The sequence below is a fragment of the Mytilus galloprovincialis genome, chromosome 9 (assembly GCF_965363235.1).
Source record: "Mytilus galloprovincialis chromosome 9, xbMytGall1.hap1.1, whole genome shotgun sequence".
NCBI classification, from domain to species: Eukaryota; Metazoa; Mollusca; class Bivalvia; order Mytilida; family Mytilidae; genus Mytilus; species Mytilus galloprovincialis.
Window position 1 is genome coordinate 27,604,520 of NC_134846.1, and position 12,882 is coordinate 27,617,401.

The 12,882-nt window shown below is 33.9% G+C and overlaps 1 protein-coding gene across 2 annotated transcripts in view; it reads right to left on the reverse strand.

The window, feature by feature from the left end:
* Positions 1-12,882, reverse strand: part of LOC143044723 (GPI inositol-deacylase-like) — a 166,030-nt gene that overhangs the window by 16,673 nt on the left and 136,475 nt on the right. For both annotated transcript variants that reach the window (XM_076216825.1, XM_076216824.1), the window contains 3 exons: positions 12,784-12,874; positions 8,735-8,828; positions 4,501-4,701 (listed from right to left, as the gene is read on the reverse strand). In XM_076216825.1, coding sequence (XP_076072940.1) covers positions 4,501-4,701; positions 8,735-8,828; positions 12,784-12,874 — 386 coding nt within the window. The remainder of the gene's footprint in view (positions 1-4,500; positions 4,702-8,734; positions 8,829-12,783; positions 12,875-12,882) is intronic.

Genomic DNA, 12,882 nt, shown 5'->3' on the forward strand with positions numbered 1-12,882 from the left:
CAACCAGTTGTCTGATTCATCTGAAAATTTCAGGGCAGATAGATCTTGACCTGATAAACACTTTTACCCCCATGTCAGATTTGCTCTAAATGCTTTGGTTTTTGAGTTATAAGCCAAAAACTGCATTTTACCCCTATGTTCTATTTTTAGCCATGGCGGCCATCTTGGTTGGTTGGCCGGTTCACCGGACATATTTTTTTAACTAAATACCCCAATGATGGTTGTGGCCAAGTTTGGTTTAATTTGGTCCAGTAGTTTCAGAGGAGAAGATTTTTGTAAAGTTTAACAACGACGGAAGACGATGTCGGACGCCGGACGCAAAGTGATTGGAAAAGCTCACTTTGCCCTTCGGGCCAGGTGAGCTAAAAATGTAAAAAAAGTGCTTGTTATCACTGAATGGTAAAGATTCTTTAAGTTTATCAGTTGGTAGTAAAAGTGAATATACATTGTATATTGTATAAACCAATGATTTAAGTTGATTCAACTACTATTCTGGACAAAGAAAGATAACTCGAATTGAAAATTTCTTGCTATTGCGCAATATTGTGCAATTAGATATTTCTTGCTATTGCGCAATACTGTGCAATTGAAAATACTTGCCATTGCACAATACTTAATATAATAATTTTGGATCCTGATTTGAACCAACTTGAAAACTGGGCCCATAATCAACAAGAGTGCACACGCTGAAATGTCTCGCCTTCTATACTAATCATTGATATTATGTTGATAGTCCTAAGTATAAAGCTAAGCTTTATTACAACTGTCACATAAACTTAACATTAACCAAGATAACTAAACAAAGACCAATGAACCTTGAAAAAGAGGTCCAGGTCAGATGAACCATGCCAGGCAGACAGGTACAGCTACCAATGCTTCTATACAACATATATAGTTGACACATTACTTATAGTTTAAGAAAAATAGACCAAAACACAAAAACTTAACACTGTGCAATGAACCGTGAAAATGAGGTCACGGTTAAATAACAGCTGCTCGACTGACATAAAGATCATAAAATATTTCCATACACCAAATATAGTTGACCTATGGCATATAGCATTAGATAAAAAGACCAAAATTCAAAAACTTAACTTTGACCACTGAACCATGAAAATGAGGTCAAGGTCAGATGACACCTGCCAGTTGGACATGTACACCTTACAGTCCTTCCATACACCGAATATACTAGCCCTATTGCTTATAGTATCTGAGATATGGACTTGACCACCAAAACTTAACCTTGTTCACTGATCCATGAAATGAGGTCGAGGTCAAGTGAAAACTGTCTGACAGACACGAGGACCTTGCAAGGTACGCACATATCAACTATAGTTATCCTATTACTTAGAATAAGAGAGAATTCAACATTACAAAAAATTTGAACTTTTTTTTCAAGTGGTCACTGAACCATGAAAATGAGGTCAAGGACATTGGACATGTGACTGACGGAAACTTCGTAACATGAAGCATCTATATACAAAGTATAAAGCATCCAGGTCTTCCACCTTCTAAAATATAAAGCTTTTAAGAAGTGAGCTAACGCCGCTGCCGTAGCCGCCGCCGCCACCGGATCACTATCCCTATGTCGAGCTTTCTGCAACAAAAGTTGCAGGCTCGACAAAAATCTAAGTACATGTTTAGATTCAGCATATCAAAGAACCCCAAGAATTCAATTTTTGTTAAAATCAAACTAAGTTTAATTTTGGACCCTTTGGACCTTAATGTAAACCAATTTGAAAACGGGACCAAAAATTAAGAATCTACATACACAGTTAGATTCGGCATATCAAAGAACCCCAATTATTCAATTTTTGATGAAATCAAACAAAGTTTAATTTTGGAACCCGATTTGGACCAACTTGAAAACTGGGCCAATAATCAAAAATCTAAGTACATTTTTAGATTCAGCATATCAAAGAACCCCAAGGATTCAATTTTTGTTAAAATCAAACTAAGTTTAATTTTGGACCCTTTGGACCTCAATGTAGACCAATTTGAAAACGGGACCAAAAATTAAGAATATACATACACAGTTAGATTCGGCATATCAAAGAACCCCAATTATTCAATTTTTGATGAAATCAAACAAAGTTTAACTTTGGACCCTTTGGGCCCCTTATTCCTAAACTGTTGGGACCAAAACTCCCAAAATCAATCCCAACCTTCCTTATATGGTCATAAACCTTGTGTTTAAATTTTATAGATTTCTATTTACTTATACTAAAGTTATGGTGCGAAAACCAAGAAAATGCTTATTTGGGCCCCTTTTTGGCCCCTAATTCCTAAACTGTTTGGACCTCAACTCCCAAAATCAATCCCAACCTTCCTTTTGTGGTCATAAACCTTGTGTTTAAATTTCATTGATTACTATTTACTTATACTATAGTTATTGTGCGAAAACCAAGAATAATGCTTATTTAGGCCCTTTTTTGGCCCCTTATTCCTAAACTTTTTGAACCAAAACTCCCAAAATCAATCCCAACCTTCCTTTTGTGGTCATAAACCTTGTGTCAAAATTTCATAGATTTCTATTTACTTAAACTAAAGTTATAGTGTGAAAACAAAAGAAAATGCTTATTTGGGCCCTTTTTGCCCCCTAATTCCTAAAATGTTGGGACCAAAACTCCCAAAACCAATCCCAACCTTCCTTTTGTGGTTATAAACCTTGTGTTAAAATTTCATAGATTTCTATTCACTTTTACTAAAGTTAGAGTGCGAAAACTAAAAGTATTCGGACGACGACGACGACGCCAACGTGATACCAATATACGACCAAAAATTTTTCAATTTTTGCGGTCGTCTAAAAACTTAACAATGAATAAAGACCATGAATATAAGGTCAAGATCAGATAGTATTAGGTAAATAGACAGCTGCGCCATGAGCGCATGATACGCTCATCGCATTTTCAAGGAATTAAGTTGAATAACTTCTCAATTTCATGTCAGAAACTTATGAAAATCAAAAGGGATCTTACATCAATAGATATTACCAATTCACTTAAGTTTCATGATAAATGCTGAAAGCATTTTTGAGTTATTGCCCGAAAACTTGAAAATCCCCCTTTTTTTAATGAATAAAACGCGATAATTCAGAAATGTAAAATCAAAAATTTATAAAAAACGAATGGGAGCTCATGTGAATAGATATAAACAATTCACCATAGTTTTATGCAAATGGGTTTAAGCGTTTTTGAGTTAATGTCCGACATGTTGATGACAGACAGACAGACGGACAAGAGAATGCCATAAGATGATAATTTACAAAGGTGATAAAAAAAGTTTGGCAGACAGAACCATGTTTTTTCCCTGCTTAAACTCAATAATGCTTGATAAAAATACACAAATGGAGAACAACCTTCTCTATTCCGCATTCTATTGTCATCTAGTAAAAAGGAAAACAAAAAAAATACAGAACTCTGAGAATATTCAAAATTCGTAAGGGTTCCACGGAACCCAGTGTCTCGCCTACTTTTGCTGTTAATCGCAGACTCAACAAAAATGAGGAAAAACATCAATAAAAATTTCCCTCTCGATACTGTCTTTTGATTGAAAGAAGCTTCCAAGTTTGGTAAAAAAATCCAGGATAGTTTATGAATCTAATAAATGTTTTATAAACTTTAACTGCAGACTGTATGTAATGTTAACTGGAAGAAAAACTAAGTCCATTTATAAGTAAAATACGGAAAAAGTGAATTTTTTTTTTACAAAATTTTCTTCTTGATACTATCTTATGATCATAAACAAGCTGCTGTCCAAGTTTGGTACAAATCAAGGATAGTTTATGAAAGTTATTAAAATTTTAAAAACTTTAACCACAGAGTGAATGTAATGTTTCCTCGCAGAAAAACTAAGTCCATCTATAAGTAAAATACGGAAAAGTGGAAATTTATTTTTACAAAATTTTTCTTCTTGATACTATCTTATGATCATAAACAAGCTGCTGTCCAAGTTTGGTACAAATCAAGGATAGTTTATGAAAGTTATTAAAATTTTAAAAACTTTAACCACAGAGTGAATGTAATGTTTCCTCGCAGAAAAACTAAGTCCATTTATAAGTAAAATACGGAAAAAATGGAATTTTATTTTTACAAAATTTACTTCTGGATACTTTCTTATGATCATATACAAGCTTCTGTCCAAGTTTGGTAGAAATTCAGTATAGTTTAAGAAAGTTAATAAAATTTCAAAAACTTTAACCACAGAGTGAATATTTGTGGACGCCGCCGACGACGACGCCGACGGAATGTAGGATCGCTTAGTCTCGCTTTTTCGACTAAAGTCGAAGGCTCGACAAAAATGGTATTGTTGCTGAAGATTTTTTTTAAAAGTTTACGAAGACCAATGGACCACAATGCTTGATACAAAGTGATGGTGCGTACAAACTTTCATAGCTTTTTGTTCACAAGATGTATATTGATTTTTCTATTTATTGATGTTCCTACTATTATTGAGGATTAGTATAATATTAAACCTGTGTTCTAAGATAATATAATTTACCATCTAAATAAAACTGCAGCAACCTTACTGAAGATGTGCAATGCCATGATAAGTAAGTAGCAATGAACATTGACAACACCAAGGGAAATGATATATAACATCAATGGTAATGCTGCGGAATATAAACCACTTTTGGTCAGCTCTCTACTGTCTTCTTGTGGTAGTCCAAAACTGGTTATTAATGCTTCAAAACTTTCATTGCTGTAAAAATAAATAAAAATCAATCCAAAGTCCCCTTTTTATATAGTCCTTGTCAATCCTCACCAGAAGCCAGTAATTTGTAGAAGTTGTTCCCCTGATAATAGTTTCTCTCTATCTGCTATAGTTTCTACCAAAAATAGAGTTAGATCATAGCCCAAATAAAAAAACAACAACATTATTGGCTTAGAATTAGATGCCAGTGACTGCAAGTACTCTCAGATCTGCACTGTGTCTTTTTGTTTTTGGGATGTATAAGTACCCATTCACATCCACTCTGTGTTTTTGTTAGATGTATTTCCATTATATTCAACTGATTAGTTTAGCCTTTTTAAACTGATTATTATAGTTCAAATTGTAATTATGTTGTACTGTTAGACCACTTTCTCAGGTTGAAAGCTCAGAAACATGTTTAACCCAGTCACATTCTTTATATGCCTGTCCAAATTCAGGAGCCTGTGATTCAAAGGTTCTGTTGGTTCATGTCTGTCATATTTGTTTTTCATAAACTGTTTTGTTATAAATATGCTTCATATTTTTCATGTCCAGGCCTTTTATAGCCGACTAAACAGTATGGATTTTTCTCATTGTAAGGTTTACCCCGGTATATCCACTTCATTTGAACTTTGGTGGATAGTTGTCTCATAGGCAATCATAACACATCTCCTTATTTTTATATAAGAACATATGTCTTTTAAGGACAATAACTTCTTTAAGAGTTGTTGTCAGACAGTCTAGTTTTAGGGCCCTTGATAGCTTGCTGTTGGATGTGAGCCAAGGCTTAATGTTGAAGGCAGTAGTTTGATCTATTATTGTTTACTTTTTACACATTGTGACTTGAATGGAGAGTTGTCTCATTGGCCCTCATACCACGTCTTCTTATTTATAGGTCTAATTATTTGAGGATAATTCTAGTATTAAACTATTTCTGAACATTTCTACCTGTCACAATCTATTGCTTGATTGGTGTGTTATGTTACTTTTAGCGCTATTATCTATTTTGTGGTGTTTTTATTGTTGTAGAAAACCATAAAATCAGGAGAGAACAACATCCTTCAGCCGGTGCAAAAGAGCATGGTTTGAACTCATTGGCCCATAAGGGTCAGAGAAAATGTTTGTAAAAGTTAATGGATGACAGGGATGACAATAAGTTATGGAGATGCCAAGTGATGAAAATGAGTAAAAATTGTCCTTCAAGGTAAATATTCTAGCTAGGTAAAGGGAAAACTGATGATTTTAATCATGTTGACATATTTTTAGATTGAGTTAAGTATTTCAATTGATATTTTATAGTGTGTCTTTCAATGTTGTGATCTTACACTATTGTTTCAGATAAGAGTTTAGTACCATTAAAACGTTTCAACCCACTGCCTTTGTTTGCACCTGTCCTAAGTCAGGAATCTGATGTTCTGTAGTTGTTGTTTGTTGATGTGGTTCATAAGTGTTTCTCATTTCTTGTTTTCCTTTTCTGGTACTTGTATGATAAGGGTATACTATACCATAATACATTCTGTAAATGAGCATATAAAAACTGAAAAATTTCTTTTTAAAATTTTCAATTATGGGTCAATAACCCAAAAATCTGTTGTCTGATTGATCTGAAAATTTCTGGGCAGATAGATCTAAAAAGTTATCAAAGGTATCAGGATTATAAATTAATACGCCAGACGCGCGTTGAGTCTTCATAAGACTCATCAGTGATGCTCAGATCAAAATAGTTATAAAGCCAAACAAGTACAAAGTTGAAGAGCATTGAGGACCCAAAATTCCAATAAACAGCTGCGCCATGAGCGCATGATACGCCCGACGTCTGGTATGGAAGTTTAATGCAATAATCATATATAGTTTCTGAGAAAAGTTTAAGCAATAACCATATATTGTTTTTGAGATACGGCGGGACATGTGAACCCCACCCTCTTTTTTTTTTTACAAAAAACTAAATATCACTAAAATAAAATTTTGAATCAAAACCAAAAAGTATACAGATCTTAAGATTAATATAACAAAGAAGTGTGTAAAGTTTTAAGCAATAATCATAAATTGTTTTTGAGATACGGCGCAACATGTAAAAAACCCTCCTCCTTTTTTACAAAATACTCAATAATTCAAAAATTGAATTTTGAATCATCACCAAAAAGTATACAGATCTTAAGATTGATATAACAAAGAAGTGTGTAAAGTTTTAAGCAATAACCATAAATCATTTTTGAGATACGGCACGACATGTAAAAAAAACCTCCCCGTTTTTTACAAATTACTCAATAACTCAAAAATGAAATTTTGAATCATCACCAAAAAGTATAAACATCTTAAGATTAATATAACTAAGAAGTGTGTCAAGTTTTAAGCAATAATAAAAAATCGTTTTTTAAGAAACAGTGCGACATATGAAAAATTTTGATGGGCATATAAAAAGTTGTGCCAAATACGGCTAAGGTAATCTATTCCTGGGATAAACCTGATGAACATGTATAGGCAATATAGGAAAGGTGTACTGACATAAGTAGTCTCTAAACACATTAACTCCAAATGGAGCTTTCGTTAGTAGAAGCCATATTAACTATGTGTATCAGTGAGAAAAATGTAAAAGCATAAAAATATAGTATATATACCAATACACATAATTAACAGCACCTGGTGATGTTTCATAGCCTGACTGGTTTCGGTCCAAAAAGGACCTTCATCAGAGGCAGAATGGTGGATTAATGTTTGCACCCTATTTATATAGATATGGTAACCAGCGGTTGAGTTAACCAGCGGTTCAGATTTAACCGACGGTTGAGTTAACCCGCGGTTCAGATTTAACCGGCAGTTGAGTTAACCAGCGTTTGAGATTTAACCAGCGATTCAGAGTTAACTGACGGATCAAAGTTATCCAGTGGATAAATATGTATCTGGTTGATATTTAAACAGGTTCAATTATCCTTTCAGGTGTTGAAAACTTTTAACACTGAGGATTAATATTCGTCTACCTTTGATCTTAAAAAGAGTACTAAAGGCTTTAATGAAGCATTCTCAATAATTACCCCCCTCCCCCTTAAAGCAAATTTTGTTTGGTTAAGGGGGGAAGATAATAGTTTTGATTTGATGTTTTGGTGTATCACAAGCTCAGTCTGCACCAAAAACTTTTTCAACTACTAGTCCGAAGACCAATATTCCAACATTTTTCTTATTGATCCAAACAAAGAACTGCAATAACTTACTAGTCCATAGAAAATTTCACTAGTCTGGGGCATCGGACTAGTGGCTAACGGTGCAGACTGCAAGCTAAAACGTCAAGACTGCATGACTACCATGAAATACTATTATTAGACTTGATATTTAGGTGTATCATAAGCCAAAGATCAAGTCTGCATAACAACCATGAATTACTATTTCAAAACTTGATATTCAGGTGTATCATAAGCCTGAGATCAAGACTGCACGACTAGTAGGAAGTCATATTTCAAGACTTGATATTTAGGTGTATCATAAGCCAAATATCAAGATCAAACAACTACCATGAAATACTATTCCAAGACTTGATATTCAGGGGTATCATAAGCCAAAGATCAAGACTAAATGATTACCATGTACTTCTTAAACTATTAAAACCCCCTTTACGCAATGCTAAGCCCAAATATGGTTATATCATCAGGTCACATGTTTACCGTATAATGTCAAAATGTTTACCGTTACATGTCAAAAAGTTCACTGTAACATGTACATTAACCTAAATATAGATAACTGTAACCATGGAAAATCCCACTCGGATTTTTCACTAAAAGGATAATTGAACCTGTTTAAATATCAACCAGATACATATTTATCCACTGGATAACTTTGATCCATCGTTTAACTCTGAACGGCTGGTTAATTCAACCCCCGGTTAAATCTGAACCGCCGGTCAACTCAACCACCGGTTAAATCTGAACCGCTATTTAACTCTTTTGTCTCAGGTTAAACCTCATGAAGATGATTAAATAATCATACTTTATACTGGAATCAGTATCAAACCAAGTTTATATTTCAATAAATGCACATGAAAAGAGCTTACTTAAGAATGAATCTGAAAATAACAACAACTGGTAAGATTTTGTATGGTGCTCCAAATGATGAAATAGCCTCAATGATATCAGCACATTTTCTTTCTGAAAATAGATAAAAACAATTTATGAGATTCAAAATATTTTCCTTTCCTGCCAATTATTAACCATTCTCCTTATGAAACATTCAATGATCTGTAAAAACATCAAATTAAAAAAAGCCAATTGAAAAATTCTGCACTATTAAACATCATCCATTATGAAACAGGTAATAATAGGATACAATTCTAACGTAAAATTCTCACAAACCCATATTTGAGTGTTTCTATAATCTACCATTTAGAGTGGGTCTCATTGGGGTCTAAGAGTGACGCTGGATTGAGTGACACATGAGAGTCAAATTATTGTGCAGTGAAAATGGGAAATGAAGTCTAGTGGGACACAGGAAATTACAAGAAAATGAGAATTGCTTACATACACAGTGTAAGCGGCACACGGGAATCTGAAAAAGCAGTAAGCGGGATCCGGGATCAGAACCCGCCAATGAGACCCCCTTTAGAAGCCTCCATTCAAGAACAAATTGAGTAGGTACTTTTCTGACTTAGGCTTACAAAACAGCATGAGGGAGGGGGCAATTGGACAATCCCTCTGCTAAAAAAATATTCAGGTCTATTTATGTTAATTGCACCACTTGCTTTTTTTTTTAGGGACCACAAGATATAAAAAAAATATAGGCTCTAAGCTTACCTAGCATTGTATCATAATAATGATACAATAATTAAGTATTTAAAGTCAAGATTTTTTTTCAGATATCACATGAACTTTATTACATTATTATACTAAGTACATGAAAATAAATCCATATAAACCCGGCACCAAGACAAGTATTAGCACCAGGGACGGATCCAGCCATTTTAAAAAGGGGGGCCCAGCCCGGGGGAGGGGGTCCTAACCCAGGACAAAGGGGGGTTCCAACTACATGTCCCCATTCAAATGCATTGATCAGCCAAAAAAAAGGGGAGGTTCCGGAACCCCCCCTCCCCCCCTCGATCTGCTCCTGAGCACCTTCTAATAACTGATTACTCAAATGCAGTTGACCAATTGCTAATTAGAACCTGAGTAACAGGAGTTACAATGTACAACTAAAAAACTTCGCAATTGACCTATGAATCCTAAAGTAGACCAAGTGATGCCCCCACACTCCACTCTTAAGTAACTGTATTGTAACATATCAGTGTTAGGAATTTCTTTGAGATATGGTTGATATAACTCTAGAATGGTAAAAGTGACACTTCCCAAATTTGTTTCAATAACTTCTCAATATGATATCAGAAACTTATTAAAATCACTAAAAAGGAGCTAAATACGTAAATAGATATAACCAATTTACTAAAGTTTCATGAGAACTGCTGTAAGCATTTTTAAATCATTGAGTGAAATCTGGAATATCCCCCCTTTTAATGCCCCACCTACAATAGTAGAGGGGCATTATGTTTTCTGGTCTGTGCGTCTGTCTGTCTGTTCGTCCATCTGTTCGTCCGTCAGTCCATTCGTCCCGCTTCAGGTTAAAGTTTTTGGTCAAGGTAGTTTTTGATGAAGTTGAAGTCCAATCAACTTGAAAATCAGTACAAATGTTCCCTATGATATGATCTTTCTAATTTTAATGCCAAATTAGAGTTTTTACCCCAATTTCATGGTCCACTGGACATAGAAAATGATTGTGCAAGTTTCAGGTTAAAGTTTTTGGTCAAGGTAGTTTTGGATGAAGTTGAAGTCCAATCAACTTGAAACATACTACACATGTTCCCTATGATATGATCTTTCTAATTCTAATGCCAAATTAGAGTTTTGACCCCAATTTCATGATCCACTAAACATAGTAAATGATAGTGCGAGTGGGGCATCCGAGTACTATGGACACATTCTTGTTCAATGAATAAAACCCCATTACTCGGAAACATAAAATCTAAAATTCATAAAAATTGACAGGAGGCTTATGTCAATAGATATAAACAATTTGCCAAAGTATCATGATAACTGCTGAAAGCAATTTTAAGTTTTTGTCCGAAAACTTAAAAATCCCCATTTTTTTAATGAATAAAACCCCATAACTTGGAAACGTAAAATATTTTTTTTTATTAAAAACAAAAGGGAAATCACATTAATAGATATAAACAATTCACCAAAGTTTCATGCAAATTGATTAAAGCGTTTTTGAGTTGATGTAAAACATGTTGACAACGCACAGTCAGACAGACAGAGGTATACCATAATACGTTCCTTAAATGGGCGCATAAAAATTGGAAACAAAATTGATATTTCAGGGGGAATAACTCCAAAATTAGTAGTTTTCAAAGTTTCAGGGTTGATTCATCTTGTCAATCTCTTCATTTTTGCAATTTACACTTTTAACCCATGCTGAGCCAGCCCATACAGTTTTCAAAATTTGGAAGGACTATCAGCTGAACCCTGTGTCTCATCTTCTATTGTTGAGCACTGTCAGTGTAAAAGTACAATTTTTACTTAAAAAGGGAGTCCATTTATCAGTACAATACATAATTTAAATAAAAATAAAACTGTTTCTTTAGATTCTATTCTTGTTCTTGGAGATTAGGCTCTGTCCAAGTATCAGAACAATTCATGAAAGTTTACAAACTTATGTCAAAAACTTTAATCCCAGACTGTCTGTAAATAATAACTGTAAAAGACTTATTAGTCCTTTTAGAAAAATACTTAAAATGAAAATATATTAGCAAACTATTCATCTGACATTATCTCATTATCATAAAAAAAAAAATTCTGCTACAGTTTCATAAAATTCAATGAAAGTCTGACAAAGTATTTAATGTGTTACAAAATTTTACCCAGACTGTACTGTATACTTGTTTTAACTGTTGAATAAACTAAGTTCATTTATTATTAAAATATGGAAAAATGAAAATAAATAATTTCAAAATTATGCTCTAGATACTGTATTTTGGACATTATCAAGTATCTGTCCTAATTTCATAAAATTCCATGAAGGTTTGACAAACTTATTGAAGACATAAAAACTTTGACCTTAGTCTGAATCTAAATGATAACTGTCGAATAAAAGTCAATTTATCCAAAAAAATCGGAAAAAATGAAAATGAAAATTATTTAAAAAATTTCCTCAAGAATACTGTATTTAGGTCATCTATAGCTATAATGTCAAAAAAACTTTATCCACAGACTGAACCTAAACTTCAACCAAAGACTGAACCAGATGCTGCTGTCGCAGACACCAACATCTAGGATTGCTATGTCTCCCTTTCGCAGGCTCAACAAAAACGTTTACAAAGAAATGCCTTAAAATTTAAAATCAACACTGAACTTGTTTGTGCTGACCACTTATACCCCGTCAGATTTTGTCTTATTGTTATAATTTAAGGAACTTACGGGGGACAAACACAAAGTAATGTAAAAGCTATGATAGCCAGCTGGTGAGCTTAAAAGAGGGATGAAAGATACCAAAGGGACAGTCAAACTCATAAATCTAAAACAAACTGACAACGCCATGGCTAAAAATGAAAAAGACAAACAGAAAAACAATAGTAAACATGACACAACATAGAAAACTAAAGAATAAACAACACAAACCCCACCAAAAACTAGGGGTGATCTCAGGTGCTCCGGAAGGGTAAGCAGATCCTGCTCCACATGTGGCATCCGTCGTGTTGGTTATGTGATTACAAAATTTTAATCCGGTAAATAGTCTAATTTGGTAGGTCACATTCATGAAAGGGAAGGGAATTGTAGTTACGACGTAAAGAACATATCCGATATCATTTGTGAAACGGTTATTTCATAACGGTCAACCAACTCGTGATGGCTTAAAGGTAAACTAATAGTAACATTTCTCTTACACTGAATTTCTACCCTATGTTTTCATTGAAATTCTAAAAAAACATTTCTTTATATTTTCAAATTACTTATTCAACGATAACAAGTCTTTCTATGGTAGTCAGAAAAAGCAGGCCAAAATATGGTAACCATCTAATAACAAAAGTGACTAATAAATAGAATAAACTCTACCCACCTCTTCTAATCTGGTGAAGCTGGAACACCAAACCCATCAATAATATGGCCAACATAAAGCTTGGAAACAATCCACCATAGAATCTTATAAACTGCAATA